This window comes from Ictidomys tridecemlineatus, chromosome 11 (genome assembly GCF_052094955.1).
Source record: "Ictidomys tridecemlineatus isolate mIctTri1 chromosome 11, mIctTri1.hap1, whole genome shotgun sequence".
Lineage (NCBI taxonomy): Eukaryota > Metazoa > Chordata > Mammalia > Rodentia > Sciuridae > Ictidomys > Ictidomys tridecemlineatus.
Window position 1 is genome coordinate 61739620 of NC_135487.1, and position 20226 is coordinate 61759845.

A 20226-nucleotide genomic window follows, 5' to 3' on the forward strand; every position below is an offset into this window, starting at 1 on the left:
GTAGTTGGACACAATACCTTTATTTTTATGTGGTGCTGAGGATCAAACCTAGTGCCCCACATGTGCTAGGTGAGCGATCTATCGCTGAGCCACATCCCCAGCTAGTGTTGATACTTTTTAGAAAGAGTATTTTAAATTTTAACTGGAAAAATAAAAGCAGCTAGTTTGGGATATTGCCCAAAATTCTTTCTTTATACTTTTTATAGGTTTCTCTAAAAAACAGATGTGTTATTTCTCTTCATAATTAATAAGTTGCCATTCCAAGAATCACAATAATTACTGATATAAGAGGTATGTTTGTGGTTTGTAGAGTAGGATTTAATGAGTAAATCTTTCTAGTCCCTCTGGAATTGAGCTATTTTTTTTGTAAGCTTTTTTTTTTTTTTTTTTTTTTAAAGTACAACCATGGTAACAGATCTGGATGATACTGAATGGCTGTTACTGTTGACTGAAATAAAACAGACTTTTAACAGCTCATGGGTAATGTCTTAAAGGTAGAATGACACAAGAGAAAATCTGTGTCCCACTCTGAAAATAGCAAAAGGCAAGAGGCATTTGGAACCAAAAGTGACTTCATTGTAAATTTAATCCTACTGTAAAAGCTTTGGCATACTGAAAATTGTGTCGTGATTTCTTTTTTGCACAGATAATACTAAGAATGGAAAATAATTAAGACAAAGTTTTGAAGGTTGTAATTGCTGATTTTGTAAATAATCTCAAAGTGTGTGAATGAGTTTTTTAAGTCATACATTAATTGAAAAGAAAATTATGAGAATTTTTCCAAAACTGAGGATGTAAAGATACCAGTTTTATAGCTGTTTAGAAGTATCAATTAATCATATTGGTTTTTAAAAAAATATTTTTAGTTGTAGGTGGACAGAGTACCTTTATTTTATTTTTTATGTCATGCTAAAGATTGAACCCAGTATTTCACATGTGTGAAACAAGTGCTCTACCACTGAGCTACAATCCCAGCCCAATCACGTTGTATTATTCTCTAGTTTGGTAGAAAACTGTAAGTTACCAAAATAATTGTGAAATACAGTGATTTAACCTTGGACTTTGTCTTCTTATCAGTCATTTAGTAGAAGTAGTAGGATTTTTTTTTTTTTTTTTTTGAGACATGGTCTTGTTTTTGTTGCCAAGCCTGGCCTCAAACTCCTGGCTCAATAATACTTCTGCCTCACTCTCCTGAGTAGCTAGGATTATAAGTGTGGGTCACTTATAAGTAGAAGGATTGTAAATGTAAAAGTATGGTTACTTACTTATTCATTCATTGCTTTTAGTACTGGCGATTGAACTTAGGGATGCTCTACCACTAAGCTATATCCCCAGCCCTTTTCATTTTTTTTATTTTGAGACAGGGTCTCATTAAGTTACTCATGCTGGCCTCAAATTTCAAATCTTCCTTCCTTAGCCTACTTAGTAGTTGGGTTTATGGTATGCACCACTGTGCCTGGTTGAGTTTAGTACTTTGAAAGAATTGATGTAAACTTCATCTGAAAATAGTAATAATTAAACTTAGAAGGTAATAAATAGTTAAAATGTAGAATCTTGTTCTACCAAAAGGAAATTAGGGGAAAATATCCAAATGGGTGGTTATTTTTTATTCTTAATAGGAATGAATTTTGTATCAGTTGTGGCTTATTCTCTCTTCTGCTTGACCTAAAACTTGGACCATAATTAGTTGCACAACTTTTGAATTTAAACTAAGTTTATGGTTTGACTTTCAACAAACAAACTATACTTCCCTGTATTTTCACAAATGGTATTTAGAGGTGTTAAAGAGAACTTGAAAGATTTCTGGTAAAGGTAATAAATTTTATTTAGAGATGAATGATGGAATGGAAATTTAGATAAATGAAAACAAAGATTTCTGGTTTTCTTTTAAAGAAGGTAGTGTCTTGCCAGATGCAGTGGCACACACCTATAATCCCAGCTAGTTGTGAGGTGGAAGCTGGAGGATTGCAAGTTAGAGGCCATCCTCAGCAACTGGGAGACTTGCTCTCTCAGAATAAAAAATTAAAAGATACCTGTAATCCCAGAGGCTCAGGAGGTTGAGACAGGAGAATTTCGAGTTCAAAGCCAGCCTCAGCAACAGTGAGGCACTAAACAACTCAGTGAGACCCTGTCTCTAAATAAAATACAAAATAGGGCTGGGGATGTGGCTCAGTGGTCCAGTACCCCTGAGTTCAATCCTTGGTATCAAATAGATAGATAGATAGATAGATAGATAGATAGATAGATAGATAGATAGATAGATAGATAGATAGAGCTAGTGAGCTGAAGGTAATGTGCAGTTGTAGAACACCCCTGGGTTCAATCGCCAGTGTTCCTCCACCCACTTTCAAAAAGTGAAATTCTCTTTACAACACTTTCTTCTCTGCTTGGCAGTATTTTACAATTAAATAGTGAATATGCTTTGATTATTGTCAGGTTATATCCAGTTGATTTGTTATTTTTTCCTTTTTAGATTCTTGTAGTCTAAATAAAAATGAGTGGGAGAAAATTATAAAAAGTGAAATATGGCAGAGACCAAGAGTATCTATTCATTTCTGAACTTTTCACCTTTTTCACTTTTAAGACAAAGATACAGACACCACTGTAAAGGGAAACGTGGATGACTTTGGCCTGCGAGACACTTCCAGCGTTGCATCAACTGATTCCTTTGCTTCGGTAGCAGAGGTAGGAAGGACATGTATATTCCTAAATATTCTTAGTGAAAATTTTTCTTTCTTTTTCAGCAAGAGTACAATTTTTCCATTGTTCTATAATTTCAGTTTAGTTACCATTTATCTAGCACCATTTATTGATATGGGGGATACCAGGATACAGGGATATAAACTCCCACAGGATCTTATAGTCTCTATAAGGAGGTGGTTGTATAAACACATTCTCTAAATGAGCACTTTCATAGGCTGAGACATATGAAGTTATCTTAATGGAAAACCATTTTCATCTTATTTAAAAAGTTTTTAAAAATTCATATTTTTTTAGTTCACAAATAAGATTTGTGGATATTTGATCCAAGGAAGTGATCAGATTCAAATATATGTATATAAAAATGTTCACTGGCATTTTAATAATAATGAAAAACTAAAAGCAATACAATGTCCAATATTGGACATTTATTACTTGAAATATTTTCAGCCATAAATGTTTTTGACAACTTTTAATAGCATGGCAATATATGTTAAGTGAAAAGTATGGAAAGTTTTATATAGAGCATATGATTATAATTTTGTAAAAAGAAAAATGTGGTATATTATACAAATATATAGGCACAGGAATAAAGCTAGATATAAATACACTAATGTGTAAATGTTGGTGATCATTGAACACCCATAAATGTGTGGTTCATTTATTTTCTACTGAGACTGCTCGTAAAGAGGTCAGCTTTTTATAATTTTTTAACCTTAAAACAATATGAGGGGCTGGGATTGTGGCTCAGCTGTAGGGTACTCCCCTAGCACATGGGAGGCCCTGGGTTAGATCCTCAGGACCACATAAAAATAAATAAAATAAAGATATTGTGTCCAGTTACAACCAAAAAATAAATATTAAAAAAAATCACATATGACCAGTTTTACCTCATAATATCTGCATTTTTTTATGGCAGATTTGTGGTATTGTCTTTTTTCATTTAAACAGTATTATGTATCTTCAATGATGTGAGAATTTATTCTGTCATGTTAGAAAGATTTAGATGCTTTAGGTGTTCAGTTACTTTGTGTCCTAAACCTTGATTCTCCCTTTTTTAAAGCAGTACTAATCTACAGTCTCTTTCTTTCTTTCTTCCTTTCTTCCTTCCTTCTTCCTTTCTTCCTTTCTTTCTTCCTTTCTTTCTTCCTTTCTTTCTTGGTTGTCAATGGGCTCTTATTTGTTTGTTTATTTATGTATGGTGCTGAGATTTAAACCAAGTGCCTCCCATATGCTAGGTGAGCACTCTACCACTGAGCTACAACCCCAGTCCTACAGTCTCTTTCATCCTTTAAAGATTTTTCTGTATATTTTAACCATTGCTAACAGTGTCACCTCCTGAATTATTTGCATTTAAATTTTTTTTATTTGTTCTAATTAGTTATACATGACAGTATAACAGGCAGGCATAAGCCACTAAGTTTGGTGGTTAAGTACACTTAAAACAATTCTCATGGAAAACAAAATGTATGAATATATATAAGAAGAACTCAGTATCCAAGAAACATCTTAGGAGTGCTAGAAGGGAATAAAAGTATGATCTCTGAATACAAATGTTCCAAATTAAATTTTTTTATGTTATAAGAAATGTTTGTTAAATTATTTTAAATTACATTTACTATAATGTGAAGCACTTAATTAGGGAAAACTGTTATAATGAGGAAGGTTATTAAGAAAATAATATCAAAAATCTTTGGGAAGTAAAACAGTGTTTGAGCATATAAGAATTTTATGCAGAGTTATCAGAAAGAACTGGATGGCATAGCTCAGTTGTAGAGTACTTGCATGCACAAGGCACTTGGTTTAGGCTACAGCACAAGGGGATGGGAAGAATTAGCAGAAAGATTTCTTGCCCGTTTAAAACAGTTCTGCACATAAGCTTTTCTCTAAGCTTGTCAATCATTTGTGAAACTGATTAATAAGATTTCCCTACATAAGCTTTGCTGAACATTGATATGTAACCACAGTTGAAAAGTCTTTCTTTTCTAAAGTATAGCAGACACTTGGCTTTCAAAAAAAAAAAAAAAAGTCTTTTCTTTTTAATATCTTTTTTTATATAATAGCTTCATAGAGATGTAAGTCACATGCCAATTAATGCAGCCTCTTGAAGTGTACAGTTCAGTGATTTTTAGTATATTCACAGAGTTGTGCAAAAAATGCTACATTTTAATTCCAGAATATTTTTATTATCTCTAAAATAAACATGCACCTAGCAGCACCTCAAAAAAAAAAAAGAAGAAAGAAAGAAAAGAAAATGTCTTATAGTCTCCTTCACAAACCCCAAAATCAAAATTGTCAAAATCAAAATTTTCAGAACTCCAAAAACACGGCGGGTGCAATGGAGCACAATACCTATAAATCCAGCAACTTGGGAGGCTGAGGCAGAAGGATCATGAGTTCAAAGCCAGCCTCAGCAACTTAGCAAGACTCTAAGCAATAATTTAGCCAGAACTTGTCTCAAAATAAAAAATTTTTAAAATGGATTGGTGATGTGGCTCCATGGTTAAGTATCCCTGGGTTCAATCCCTGGTACTAAACAAAACAAAACAAACAATAACAACAACAACAAACAAACAAAAAAAAAAAAACCTAAAAACTGAGAATAGACTAGCAAAATTTCAGAGTATTTATTTAAGAAAAATGGTAGACTTCTTATAAGAGCTTTGTACATTTTTAATCTGCTCTGTTCCTCTCTCTCTCTTTCTCTCTATGGTAGTGTTGAAAACCAAATATTATAATTATGGTTGGGAAAAACAGTCTGGCAGCCACTGGAAGGAACTTAAGGGCATTGACAGTTCCTGAAAGACCCATCCCTAGAGAATTGACAATGCCCTATAGCAGCTCGCTGCAAATTCCATTCTCAGGTCTTATCTTTATGTGACCTAATTTGGAGTTCACTCTGTGCACAAAGTCCCTTTTTAAAAAGAATCAGTAGCAGTTGTTTGCCATCACAGGTACCTAAAGTGATAATACCAGATGGAGCAAAAGAGAAACTCACCAAGAACCTTAAAAGGAAAAACTGGGCAATGAGATGTTCAAAAGAGGTGCTGGAAAACTCCATCATATTCCTGGAAATCCAGAAAGTCACATGCAGGTATAGTGCTATGCACTCAGCTAGGAAGAAACATAGACATCCCTAGTCCCTCACCTCTGGCTGACCTTGATATTCTGTACAAGCAGGAAATATAACTTAAGTCATACAAAAGAAAAAATAATGATTAATTAGACTTTATTAAAATTGAACTTTTGTGCCTCAAAGGACACCAACAAAAAGATAACAGAATAGGAGAAAATATTTGTAAATTACATATCTGATAAAGAGCTTGTATTTAGCACTGTTTTTTCTAGTTCTGTGAAGAATGTCATTAGTATTTTGATGGGGATTGTCTTGAATCTATATATTGCTTTTGGTAATGTGGCCATTTTAACAGTATTAATTCTGCTTATCTGTGAACATGGGAGGTCTTTCCATCTGAGGTCCTCTTCAATTTCTTTCTTCAGTGTTCTGTTGTTTTCATTGTAGAGGTATTTCACCTCCTTGGTTAGATTTATTCTAAATTGTTTTGTTTTAGTGTTTTGTTTTGTTCTGTTCTGTTTGCAGCTATTGTGAATGGAATTGTTTTCCTGATTTTTTTTTCTCAGCAGATTCATTATTGGTATTTAGGAAAGTTACTGGTTTTCATATGTTGATTTTGCAACCTGCTACTTTGATGAATTTATTAGCACTAGCAATCTTTTGGTGGAGTTTTTTGGATCTTCTAAGTATAGGATTATATCATCTGCTAACAGTAATAATTTGACTGCTTCCATTCCTGTTTTTATCCTTTTTATTTTCTTTCTCTTGATCTGGCAAGAGTTTGTATTTAGAATGTGTAAAGAAATTTTATAACTCAATAATAAATGAATAAATAACCCAATTTAAAATTGGGCATCCAGGCCAGGTGTGATGGTGCACGCCTGTAATCCCAGTGATTTGGGAGTCTGAAACATGAGTATCACAAGTTCAAAGCCAGCCTGAGCAACTTAGTGAGACCCTCAGAAACTTAGCTAGACTCTGTCTCAAAATAAAAAATGGGCTAGGGATGTGGTTCAGTGGTAAAGGGCTCCTGGGTTCAATCCTCAGTACCAAAAAAAAAAAGCATCCAGGTGGTGCTTGCCTATAAATCCCAGCTACTTGGGAGACTGAGGTAAGAGGATCACAAGTTCAAACCCAGCTTGAGAAATTCAACAAGACTCTGTCTCAAAATAAAAAATAAAAAAGGGCTAATGTGGGTAGTTCAGTGGGAGAGTGCCCCTGGAATTAATCCCCAGTACCAAAAAATAAAATAATTTTTTAAAAAGGCAAAGCAATTGAATAGACTTTCTCAAAAGAAAATATATAAATGGTCTATAAAAAATGAAAAAATATTTAGCATCATTAGTTATTTGAGAATTCAGATCTTTCACATCCATTCTGGTAGATGTATTCAAAAAGATGGACAAGAACAGTTGTTATTGAAAATAAGTAAAAATATGAAGTCTGTTACATTGCTGATCCTATTAGAAAATGGGCAGCCACTGTAAGATAGTCTGGAAGTTCCCTAAAAAGTACCATCTAATCCTCTCATTCCTAGGGGTATACCAGGAGAATTGAAAACATCTATCTACACAAAACCTTATACACAAATATTCATAGCAGCTATACTCATGATAGCCAAAATGTTAAAACAAATGTCCATCAGTTGTGAGGAGTGGATAAACAAAATATAGTATATATTCATACAATGGAATTTTATTCAGCTATAAAAACAAGTGAAGTACTAATATAGGCTACATCATGATTGAACCATGAAAACATTATGCTAAGTGAAAGAAGCCAGACACAAAAGGACACATATTGTTTGATTTCATTTATATGAAATTTTCAGAGTAGGGAACTCCATAGAGCCTGCAAATAGATGGTGGTTTCCAGGATCTAGGGAAAAGCCAGGGTTGAGAGAGATTACTGAAGGGTAGGGGGTTTCTTGGTGGAGTGATAGAAATGTTCTCAAATTAGAAAATAGTGCTTGTTGCATAACTCTGAATTTACCAAAAGCACTGAGTTGTATGCTTTAAAAGGGTGAATTTTGTGGTATGTGAATTGTATCTCAGTAAAACTATTATATAAAAGAAAATATAGCTAGACACAGTGGTACATACCTGTAATCCCACCTACATAGGAGACAAGGTAGAAGATTGTGACTTTGAGGCAGCCTGGGAAATATAGCAAAACCTGTCTCAAAATAAAATCAAAAGGGCTGAGGCCAGGCATGATGGTGCACACTTGTAATCCCAGCTACTTGAAAGACAAAGGCAGGATGATCACAAGTTCAAAGCCAGCCTTGGTAATTTAATGAGACCTTGTCTCAAAGAGGATTGAGGATGTAGCTCACTGGTAAAGAGCTGATCCCCAGTATCACCCCCCAAAACAAAACAAAAAATAAAAATAAAAAACAATGGGGAAATTGGGAATGGGAATGTAGCTTAATGAGCAGCACTTGCCTAGCATGGGCAAGACCCTGGGTTCCCCAGTAACACAAGGGGAAAAAAGTGCAGTGTATCATTAAATGGATCACTTCATATTGAAAAATAAAATTACTCCAGAGGATTTTTGTTAAGTTGGCTCCTCTATAGTATTTGCAGTTATTTTTTAAATGAACTGTCAGAAGGCTGGAATTTGTAGAGTTGTTTTTCTAGCCAGAAGAACATGACTTTGAGTTACACAAAGTTTAATCAAAGCTAAATATAAGACAGAATTTCTTAGAATAGCCAAGTCAAGCTTATTTCCATGTTTTTGTAGAAAGTTTTGCTTCATGAGTTATACTTTTAAGTACTCTTTGGATGATAAAAATCCTCCTACTCCTCCTCCTCATCCTTTTCTCTGTCTCTCTCTCAACACTACTGGGGATTGAACCCAGGCTTTGCACATGTTAGAGAAATGCTCTACCACTGAGCCAACCCTTTTTATTGTATTTTGAGACAGAGTTTTGCTAAATTGCCCAGGCTGTGTTCAAACTTATGATCCTCCTGCATCCTGCCTCAGTCTCCTAAGTAACTTGAACTACAGGCATGAACTACCACACCTAGCTTCTCTTTCTTTTTCTAATGCATCCTGTTCAGTTATTATTATTGATAAATAATAAGATATTGCTTATTTATGTACCCTGTGAATTTAAATGTTTGGATTCAAAATGAATGAAGCTTCTTAACAAAATTTTACTCCTTAACAACTGAATTTTGAAGTAAATTAGGTTTTATTAGCTATAAAATGTTGGTGAAGATTTTGTTTTAGTCAAATTTAGCATATTTTGATAATAGGGAAATCCCATTTTTTTCTTTTAGTTCCTCCTGTTGTATCAGTGTCATCTGTGTTAACACTGTATTCCTAGCTTGCAGAACACAGAGAAATACGGCATACCTACAGCCTGGAGTCTTTTTGCCGCTGCCCTTTTTATGAAGAAGCCATGCATTTAGTTGAAGAAGGAAAAATTTACTCCAGAGTACTGAGGTACCTCTCCAGTTTAGCGTATGTTTATGGAAAATATTAAGTTGCTGTTAGTATGTTTGTGTGGTATTTATTGAAACTATGTTTATGAGAATAAAGAAAAATGTTTTTGGTCCTGTTAGAAAAGAAATTCTTTCACATGTTCTGTCAGTATAGGGAAGATATATATTTTATATTGAGGTCCTGAGGTTTAGCCTTGTTTGAGTTCATATTTGTACTCAGCTTGACCTTGAATGAAGTTTAACAGTTGTCTTCCCTATTTATTACACAGAACTGAAATGTTGGAGTGCCTGGGAGACAGTGATTTTCTTGCCAAACTTCATTGTATTCGACAGGCTTTTCAGGTATTTTTTCAAACATTAAGTGACTTTACCTACCACTCATCTTTACCCTTTTGATATAAAGCCTACTAGGGTATATTTTTCCTCCCTGCTACTTGGTTTCCATTTGTCATTGTACTTTTCTGTGGCTCCCAAGTCCACTGCACTTTGTCAAATCAGTAATAGTATTTTGATGCTGTAAGTATCTAAAAATGGCTGCTTAGGAGCTGGGCATGGTGGTGAACACCTGTAATCCTAACAACCCAGGAAGTTGAGGTAAGAGTATCCCAATTTTGAGGCCAGCCTCAGTAATTTAACAAGACCCTGTCTCAAAATAAAAAATAAAAAGGGCTGGGGGATATAGCACAGTGGTAAAGCACCCCTGGGTCAAATCTCCAGTACCTAACCCCCTCAAAAAAAGCTGAGCTTGTAGCTCAGTGAACCCCTGAGTTCAGTCTCCCAATACTGCTCAAAAAGAGTTGGGACTATTTAAAAATCATCCTTGTTATTATCAATTGGTTTGTATTTTAGGATTTTTAAAAGTCATTTTCTAAAAAAAAATGAAGTCTTATATTTGGGGACTGTATAAATTTATTTTAGACTTTTTGATTATATTGAACAAAATCTAATTTCAGATTTATCTCACTTTAATATTTTTTTTTGTTCATAGGTTTCAAGAGCTTTTTATTTTAATGTGGACTTTTTTTAATTTAGTAAATGCAATGTATTAGCTATATTAAGGTTATTTATGTGTGAATGTGCTATAAAGTTGGATGTCCAATTTTATTATAGGTCTCTTTTTACTTTGTTTGGGATGGATATTTTTTTAGGTGATTCTTTCAGAAACAGCCAACAGGATATTCCTTGCAGAGAGTGGAAGGAAAATTTTATCAGCTTTAATTGTGAAAGCACGAAAGGTAAACTACTTTTGCTAGCAAGTTTTTTTATTATTATTTTCATTTAACTGAAGATTAAAGTACATTAGTTTTTTAATGGTTGAAAAGTTTTTGTAGATAGTTGCAAAGGTTCACATATTAAAAATAATCTAGGGGCTGGGGTTGTAGCTCAGTGGCAGAGCACTTGCCTAGCATGTATGAGACACTGGGTTCAATTCTTAGCATCACATACAAATAAATAAAAAATAAAGGTACATCAACAACTCAAAAATATTTTTAAAAATAATAATAATCTAAAGCTGGTTGCAGTGGAGCACGCCTGTAATCTCAGCGGCTTGGGAGGCTGAGGCAGGAGGAATGTGAGTTCAAAGCCAGCCTTAGCAGTAGCAAGACACTAAACAACTCAAGTGAGACCCTGTCTGTAAATGAAATATAATATAGGGCTGGGGATGTGGCTGGTGGTCGAGTGCCCCTGAGTTCAATCCCTAGTACCCGCCCCCCCAAAAAATAATAATCTAAGCCAAGCTGTGCATAGTGACACAAACCTATAATCCCAGCAACTGGGGAAACTGAGGCAAGGGGATTGCAAGGCCAGCCCGGACAATTTAGTGAGACCTTGTCTCAAAATTAAAAAATAAAATGGCTAGGGATGTGGCTCAGTAGTTAAGCACACCTGGGTTCAACCCCTGGTACTAAAAAAAAAGAAAAAGAAAAAAAACTAGGGATGTAGCTCAGTGGCAGAGCATCCCTGGGTTGTATCCCCAGTATCACAAAATTATCATCATCATCATCATCATCATCATCATCATCATCATCTAAACTGGACATGTGGCGCATGCCTGTAATCCCAGCTGCTTTAGAAACTGAGGCAGGAAGACCTCAAGTTTGAGACCAGCCTGGACAATTTAGTGAGACACTGTCTCAAAAAGGAGTGTGAAAGTAGCTAAATGGTAAGTACTTACCTAGAATGCTTACCTAGGTTCAATCCCCAGCACCTCAAAATAATAGTAAAATCATCATCATCATCATCATCATCATCATTATCCAAAGAGCATTGATTTCTACTTGGGTTGTTATTTCCTATGTATAATATCCATACCTTTTTGACTAAGTTGTTTGGCTTGAATTATTCCCAATTTGCCATAAAGTTTGTGATTGTCATGGTAAGATCGTCATTAGATCTACTATTATAGCCACCACTGTTGTTATGACTAATAATACCTCCTCTTTTACCTTCCTTAATCCTGTTTAGGAAGAAGGTTAAAGGACAGAATATCCAGAAATATTCTGGAATACAAATAGAGATGCCTCTTACTTATCTTCATGGGACTGAATAAAGTAGATACAAGGACAGAACTTCATTCAGACTATAAGGAATCAATTTATTTTATGCAGTTTGTCCACATGATGAGAGAAAAAATAAATAAAACAGGGCTTTCCTTGAATCATTTGCATGTACTTGGTTTTCAGATACAATTCCTTTCGACTCAGTTCCCTCATTTATATAATATAATTATATTTAAATGAATGATAAATGGGAAAGCAACTTAAAATGTAAAGTATTAAGTAAACATAATGTGATATTAACTACTTGTAATTCCCAGAGTAAATCTTGTGTTCCTTTCTTGGCCTTCTCATAGCAGATAAAACCAGGAATTTGAACTTGAGTTCTTCCAAAAGGAGAGGAACCACAAAAGCATCTCATAATGGCTGCTAAAGCATATTTTCTTCTTAAAGACTGACCTAAATAGGCATACATATTTGAGTAATAAACAGTTTGATTTGACCTTTTATTACCATTCTCATTCTTGACTTCTGAAAAATATTAGAAAAACAAAATAGTAAATGAAATAAATGTGCATACCTTGAAAAATTATTTCAATTCAGTTACTTAAAATAATAAAGATTCAGCAAACTTACTTGAAAAACAACTTATTTATTTTGTAGGCTTGAGTTTAGGATTAAAATGTATTTTCATCTGCAGAATCCAAAGAAGTTTGAAGATGTTTTTGATGAAATGATGTATTTTTTAGAGCAAACTGATCACTGGGCTAGTACTGAAATGGAACTTGCTGCCAGAGGGGTAAATTCAAAATTTTTATAATTTCTAAACTTTTCTTCATTATTTGTGCATGTTTATGTGAGTTGAGGCCTTTGTTTCATTGTTAAGTGATAGTAAAACCAATTATGTGGTGGTAGGGCAGTGTTCTGACAGAGTCATAAACAATAGAAACTGTACTTTTTTATACTTGGGCCAATTGTGGTATATAGTTTTTAAAAAACCTTCGTTTCCTCTATTCACCCCTCTTTCCTTCCTCCTTTCTTTCCTACCTTCTTTCCATCTAAAAGTCAATTAGCAGTCTCCAGCAGGGCAGTAATGGTGTCCTATGCAAGTGGTTTCAGATAGGACAATAGTCTGCTCAGTGGAGCTGGGGATTGGTTACAAGAATTGAACAAATAAATTTATTGAGAAGAATCAGAGGCAGATTCTTACTGTTGGAGAAGGAAGGTATAAAAAGTCAAGATTAGAATTGCAGCTATCAGTGTGAATTTATAGATTCTAATATATATTATTGTAGAAATAAATATAAATGGAAAAATTTGCATGTACATAAATAATATTTCCTAGCTCTGTCCATTGAGAGGATCTGGAAGCAACAATATTACAAAAAAAATTATTCTCAGCACACAGATCTTGGATTTCTAATGACCACATTCCACTAAAAACAAACTAGGACTCCTTGGGAAAATAACTTATTTCAGTGCCGAGACAGAAAGAGCACATGATAAGCCTGGAGCATCTTGTTGTAGTAGCTTAAAGAATGAATTTAAAAGGTACCAAAAGGCATTCTAAGCAGGAAAGAACAGGTTTATAACATAGAGGCATAATTTTTCCTTCTATAGTGTTCCTTTATTCAATGAATGGGATCAGTATCCTTTCTGTTCTATAAGCCAGAAACCTCAGTCTTGGCTGGGGATTTGGCTCAAGCGGTAGCGCGCTCCCCTGGCATGCATGTGGCCGGGGTTCGATCCTCAGGACCACATACCAACAAGGATGTTGTGTCCGCCGAGAACTAAAAAATAAATATTAAAAAAAAATTATCTCTCTCTCTCCCTCTCTCCTCTCTCACTCTCTCTTTAAAAAAAAAAAAAGAAACCTCAGTCTCATCCTTTACCCTTCCCTGGTCCTCTCCCACTTTTTCATATTCATCTCTAAGTTTTGTCAATTTTATCTCTTAAATATATTTTAATTTCTTCAACTTTTCTCTATTTCTGTCTCTACTATCTTGGCCTAAGTGTCTGTTGCCTTTCTTCTGACCCACCTCAGAATCTTTGTGTTCCTTGATTCCCTGCCTGGCCCCCAACTCCTACCACCACTTTACTCTTTCCATTCTCTGTTCCACTCTCTACACTGTTACCAAAATGATCTTTAAAAAATACAGTTGGAGCTGGGTGTGGTGGTGCACACCTGTACTTCCAGTGACTCAGGAGGCTGAAGCAGGAGGATCACAAATTCAAAGCCAGCCTCAGCAACTTAGCAAGGCCCTAAGCCACGTAGTAAGACCCTTTCTCAAAATAAATAAATAAAAAGTGATGGGGATGTGGCTCAGTGGTTAAGCACCCGTGGGTTAGATCACGAGTACAATCAATCAATCAATCAATCAATCATGGGTCTCTCTCTTCTATCATCCCCAACCCCATACTACACCCCAAATATTGTGAGAATGAAATGGATCTCATTCACATGGGCCATAAATCCCTGCAGGATCCAGCCCTTCATTCTTGGATCTTGCCAATCTCTTGTAGAGTACTACGCCATTCTTTCAATTCAACACCATTTTGTTCCTTCTCACCTTAAAGTCTCTGGTAAGAATTTTTTCTACCTGGGAAGCCTCATTCCCCAAGAAAAGCTCTGTCTGGCATCCAGCTTAAAATCAAAATCTCCATTTTTGACTCTCATGTACTTTCTCATTTATTGTGCTTGTCAGAGTTTGTCATTGGATGTTTGTGAGATTATTTTGTTGCTGTTTTCCCGACTAGACAAAAGGCATCAGTTTGCTCACTGTAGAAGTCTAAGCACTTAGTCTAGTATATGTTATATAACAATCTGTATGAAGGAATGAAAATCAGGAGGTTTGTGATCTGGTAGGAAGACAAGTAGATATACTAATAACTAAGTAACAAAGTGGAATGAACATTATATGGATGATCTAATGGAAGCCTGAAAAGGACTCATAAAATAAAGAGTAATGAGAAATTAATTGTACTTGATGAGATCCAGGAAGGAGCAGCTACCATGTGAATTGTAATTTCTGGTGGTGATATTTCATATTTAACTCTTCTCTTCATCTCTGTCAGAAATATAACCAGATTTGACTCAGAAAAAAAAAACCCTGCTGTTACCCAAGTATGAAGCCTTGACTCAGACTTTATTCCATCTCTCTGTAATAATAATTTATGTTTTAATTACCAATTTAATGCAGGTGAAAAATCTAAATTTTTATGATGTTGTTCTGGATTTTATATTAATGGATTCTTTTGAAGACCTAGAAAACCCACCAACATCCATACAGAATGTAGTAAATAATCGCTGGCTAAACTCTTCCTTCAAAGAAACTGTAAGTGGGGTTGGGGATGTGCCTCAAGTGGTAGCGAGCTTGCCTGGCATGCATGAGGCACTGGGTTCCATCCTCAGCACCACATAAAAATAAAATAAAGATATTGTGTCTACCTAAAAAAAAAAATAAAATAAAAAATAAATACTTTAAAAGAAAAAGAAACTGTAAGTGGTGATTTTCCTTTCTTAGCCATTTAAATTTTATAAGAAAATGATCAGAACTGGCGAAAACAATAAAATTTACATATATATCTGCCTGTGGAATGACTACTGTGGAAACTGAGCCTATTCTCTGATAGTAGAATCAGATATGTATGTGTATATATATCACACCTTCAGATGAATTTCTCGTTTTGACCCTTTTACCAGTCGTAGCCTTGATCTGGTAAACCTCATATTTCTTCAGTTCTCTAAAGAAACTCAGACTTCAGATAGTTCAGGCCTAACAAAAAAATTATCTGTAATGGAAATGGCTGAAAGACTAGACTGAAATATGGAAGTTATAGTTTTTTTAAGTGACAATGTATATTTTTAAGAAGAAAATAGAGATATTTATATTCCTAAATATTATCAAAATTTGGAGAGTTGGTTATGATGGCACAAGCATGTAATCCCAGCAAATGAGGAGGCAGTGGCAGAAGGATGACAAGTTTGAAGTCAGCCTCAGCACCTTAATGAGACCCTGTCTAAAAATAAAAAGGCCTGGGCTGGGCACAGTGCACACGCCTCTAATCCCAGTGGCTTGGGAAACTGAAACAGGAGGATCTTGAGTTCAGAACCAGCTTCAGCAAAAACAAGGTGCTAAGCAACTCAGTGAAACCCTGTCTCTAAATAAAATACAAAATAGGGCTGGGGATGTGGCTCAGTGGTTAAGTGCTCCTGGGTTCAATCCCTGGTACCAAAAATAAAATAAAATAAAAATATCTGGAGATATAGTTTAGTGATAAAGTGCCCAAGTTCAATCCCTAGTATAAGGCGGGGGGCAGAAAAATAGAGAAAGAAAGAAAATTATGAGAGAAAAAATAAGATAGGCTCAAGCCATATTTTATTATATTTAATTCTCTGACCTTGATTTTTGATGGGCTTTAAATATGCATCTAGAAGTAAGTTAGTTCCTATTGGCAATTTCACAATTATTTTTAAATTTCCTCATTATTCATTTTTGTGTTGGGGATTGAACCCAGGGCCTTGTGCATGGTAGATAATGTAATATCCCACTGAATTCCAACCCTAACCTTCATATTAAGTTTTAAAGTATTTTTAGTTTTTGAAGTATTTTTATAAATCTACCTTCTTCTGATTTAAATTTTTTTAATCATAGGAAGTATGTGTTCTTCATCTCTGGAATTTGTTTGGTAAAGTGACCTTCATCAAAGTTAGGTCATGAAAGAGTAGGGTCAGAATTATTCAGAATATGCTGAACAAGTTTATTTATTTTATTTATTTGTTTTTTTGTCCTATCATGGTTATAATTTCATACTTCTTAAATAAAAATGTTTACTCACAAATATTTCCTGTTTTTTGAAGGAAAAAGTACTACTTTGTTTTATTTTTAAACATGGAACATTTGTTTATGTATGTGCATCTATATACATATATTTTCATTTTTTCCCCTTAGAATATAAGATAAGAACTCTTAAGAATTTAATTGTAATTGAAGCATCAGATTAAACCTTTTTTCTTTAGGGGTTATATATTTAAATTTTAAATTTGTAAAAATGAAGTATATTTTTATTAAAGTTTACAAGCAATATAAGGAACCTGGACTAAATAAGAAATTATAAATGGGACATTTTATTCCCCTGAACTTTGAATTATAATAAAAATCACCCTTTTCTAAAAGGAAATGTTGGTGTAGCTGTAAATTTAATCTTGTCTTTCTCTTCTGCATGTACTTAGGCTGTGGCTTCAAGTTGTTGGTCAGTGCTGAAACAGAAAAGGGAACAGATGAAGGTAAAACCCATTATTCCCTAAACTCCTGTCTTAGTGCATTTTCTGTTGCTAAAACAGAATACCTGAGACTCACTAATTTGTAAGGAAAGAAGTTTATTCAGTTCATGGTTCTGAAATGGTAAGTCTAAGATTTGCCAGCTATGCTGGTGAGATGCTTCAACTCAGGATGGAAAGCAGAACATGCAGGCCCATAGGGAAGAGTCAAAACACCAGGGACAGCCTTACTTTATAATAGTCTGTTCTCATGATAATTAATGCAGTCTGACTAGACTTGGGAAAGGCACTAATCCATCACATAGGCAGCACCTCCATGACCCAGGCACCTCCCATTAGGCCTTACCTCCCAGTACTGCTGCATTAAGAACCAAACCCCAGGGGCTGGGGATGTGGCTCAAGTGGTAGCGCGCTCGTCTGGCATGCGTGCGGCCCGGGTTCGATCCTCAGCACCACGTACAAACAAAGATGTTGTGTCCGCCGAGAACTAAAAAATAAATATTAAAAATTCAAAAAAAAAAAACAAACCGCAACATGAATTTGGTGGGGACAAACCATAGCAGCTATTTTGTGAAACAATTTGAGGATCTTATCAATAAAATATGTCAGTTCTCATATAAGGATGGCAGCTAATAATAGGGACTATCCCTAAAGCTTGATGAGTGACTTATTGGTACTGGGTCCTTTTTTTTTTTTCTTTTTTCTTTTTTTTTTTTTTTATTGGTTGTTCAAAACATTACAGAGCTCAAGACATATCATCTTTCATACATTCGACTCAATTGGGTTTTGAACTCCCCAGATACATAATACAGACTCACTTCTGTTACATACTCACATTTTTACATAATGGCATATTAGTGACTGTTGTATTCTGCTACCTTTCCTATCCCCTACTATCCCCCCTCCCCTCCCCTCCCCTCCCAACATCCCTCTCTACCTCCTCTGCTGTTGTTCAATTCTCTCCCCTTTTTTCCCCCCACCCCCTTGCCCCTCATAACCTCTTATTATTTTGGGTCCTTTTTTTGAATGCCTTCTTTCTCCCTTTTCCTCAATGTTCTGTATAATTCAGTGTAGCAAGTATTGAGGCATATGTGAGATTTCAACTAAAGATATTTAGGGTTAGAATAGCTCTAATAGGGCTTTTATGTTTTTTTTTAGTTTAATGATATTATTTTTAAAAATTAGTAATATAGTGGTCTCTCCTTCATATAATCCAACTGAGAATTAATGATTTGATTCTAATAGCTGCTTTATTTAGTTCTAGGTACTTACCCCAAAAGTCTCAAAAGTTTGTAGCCCATTTCATCCACTACATATTGCTCTCACCATACAGTACTGGTGGCTAAAGACATAAACTCTGAAGTGAGATTCAGATGCTACTTATTAACAATATGACCTTGGGCAAGTTGCTTAACCTCTGTGTGCCTCAATTCCCTTGTTTCTAAAAAGAGGATAATAATAGTATCTACCTCATAGGATTGGTTTTTGTTTTGTTTTGTTGAGACAGAATCTAGTTATGTTGCTAAGGCTGACTTCCAACTTGGTTATCCTCCTTCCTCAACCTCCCAAGAAGCTGGAATCAAAAAGTGTGCTACCACACCCAGTTCCTCATAGGATTTGTTGTGAATATACAATGTAAAGTGCTTAACAGTGCTTAGCATAGTGCATTATACAAATATTGCCCATTACTATATTATTTGCTCAAGGACCTGTAATATTTTATCATCCATATTTTTATTTCAGTATTTATTAACTTTGATAATGCCAGGAATATAATCCTCACAATATCTTCAGCACGTGCTGTTAGAAATAATTTTAGTTGGAAGTGGAATTGTAGCTCAGGTGCAAGGCCCTGAATTCAATCCCCAGCACCACCAAAAGAAAGAATTCCAGAGACCTTGTATTTGAATAATTCTTATTTCAGGTTTTTTCCAGAAGCCCTGTATTTTAAACAGGTTCTGCATTAGTCCATTTGTCATCTTTTGTGTTGCTGTTACCAAAGTACCCAACAAGAAAAACTTAGAGGAGGGAAAGACCAATTGGGAAGACCAATTTCAGTGGTCTCAGTCCATAGATGGCCAACTCCATTGCCCTGGGCCTAAGATGAGGCAGAGACATCTTTTAGACATTATCGGGGAAGGACCTAGCTCAAGGTGGGATTAGGAAGATTGGGGTACGGGCCCCACAGGGAACATGCACCCTTTAGGACATACCCCAGTGACCTATTTCCTCCAGCCATGCCCCACCTGTTTACAGTTACCACCTCGTTAGTCCATTCATACTAGGGTGGACTGATTAGGTGACAGCTCTCACAGTCTTAATTATTTCACTTCTAAACATTCCTACACTAACACAGGAGCTTTTGGAGGGATACCTCACATTCAAATCATAATGCGTTTCCTAAATGATTATTATAAATGATAATGTTTGAAACTGGTTTAGCACTAGAAAACAGATTTTTGTAGACTGAGTGTGATTCTCATACTAGCTAGCACGATCATGGCAAATACCAACCATTAGCTGACCTTCAGTTTTCCCATTTGCAAAATGGAGTTAATGTCTACTTTTTAAAACTACTGTCAGTATGAAATGAGATAATATCAATGATATAACAAATTTAATTTAAACATAAAGTTAAAAGTAATCTTAAAAGATTTTAATAAGCAACAGTTTCCATAATGATAGTAATAGCATCATTACCAGTAGTTCTGTTTTCTCCTCCTTTCCCTCACATCCCTCCCAGTACTGAGGATTGAGCCCAGGAACTCACACTTGCTAGGCAAGTACTCAACCACTGCACTACATCACCAGCCCTGTTTCCTACTTCTTAGAGTAAATACTATGCTTCATTCTAGTCTTCTTTCAATATCCACAAATACCTATAAATCTCACCTTTGGAAGAACTATTTTCTGTGTATGGAATGTAAAACTTCCCTCTATACTTAAATAAATCTAATCTACTATTGAGTTCGGCTCTCAATGTTCCTTGCCAAAGTGTATCTTTTCTGTTTGAGCCCACACTAATTTCTCACTTCTCGAACTCCTAAAACACTTGAGTCTGTGTCATTTAGAATTTTAATATATGTAGAACATGTTTTAGACTAGAATAAACTTAGTAAATGCCTGATAACTTTCCATCCTTCACCACTAGCTAGATGGTATGCTGTAGCTGGTTGTTTGCCATCCCAAATATCACTTTTCACATACTTACAATGATGGTAA

The 20226-nt window shown here is 35.1% G+C and overlaps 1 protein-coding gene across 5 annotated transcripts in view; it reads left to right on the top strand.

Moving 5' to 3' along the window:
• Window positions 1–20226, top strand: part of Miga1 (mitoguardin 1) — a 574792-nt gene that overhangs the window by 546433 nt on the left and 8133 nt on the right. For all 5 annotated transcript variants that reach the window (XM_078026540.1, XM_005330696.5, XM_021730114.3 and 2 more), the window contains 7 exons: window positions 2585–2685; window positions 9108–9226; window positions 9495–9567; window positions 10374–10460; window positions 12424–12522; window positions 14924–15058; window positions 16957–17010. In XM_078026540.1, coding sequence (XP_077882666.1) covers window positions 2585–2685; window positions 9108–9226; window positions 9495–9567; window positions 10374–10460; window positions 12424–12522; window positions 14924–15058; window positions 16957–17010 — 668 coding nt within the window. The remainder of the gene's footprint in view (window positions 1–2584; window positions 2686–9107; window positions 9227–9494; window positions 9568–10373; window positions 10461–12423; window positions 12523–14923; window positions 15059–16956; window positions 17011–20226) is intronic.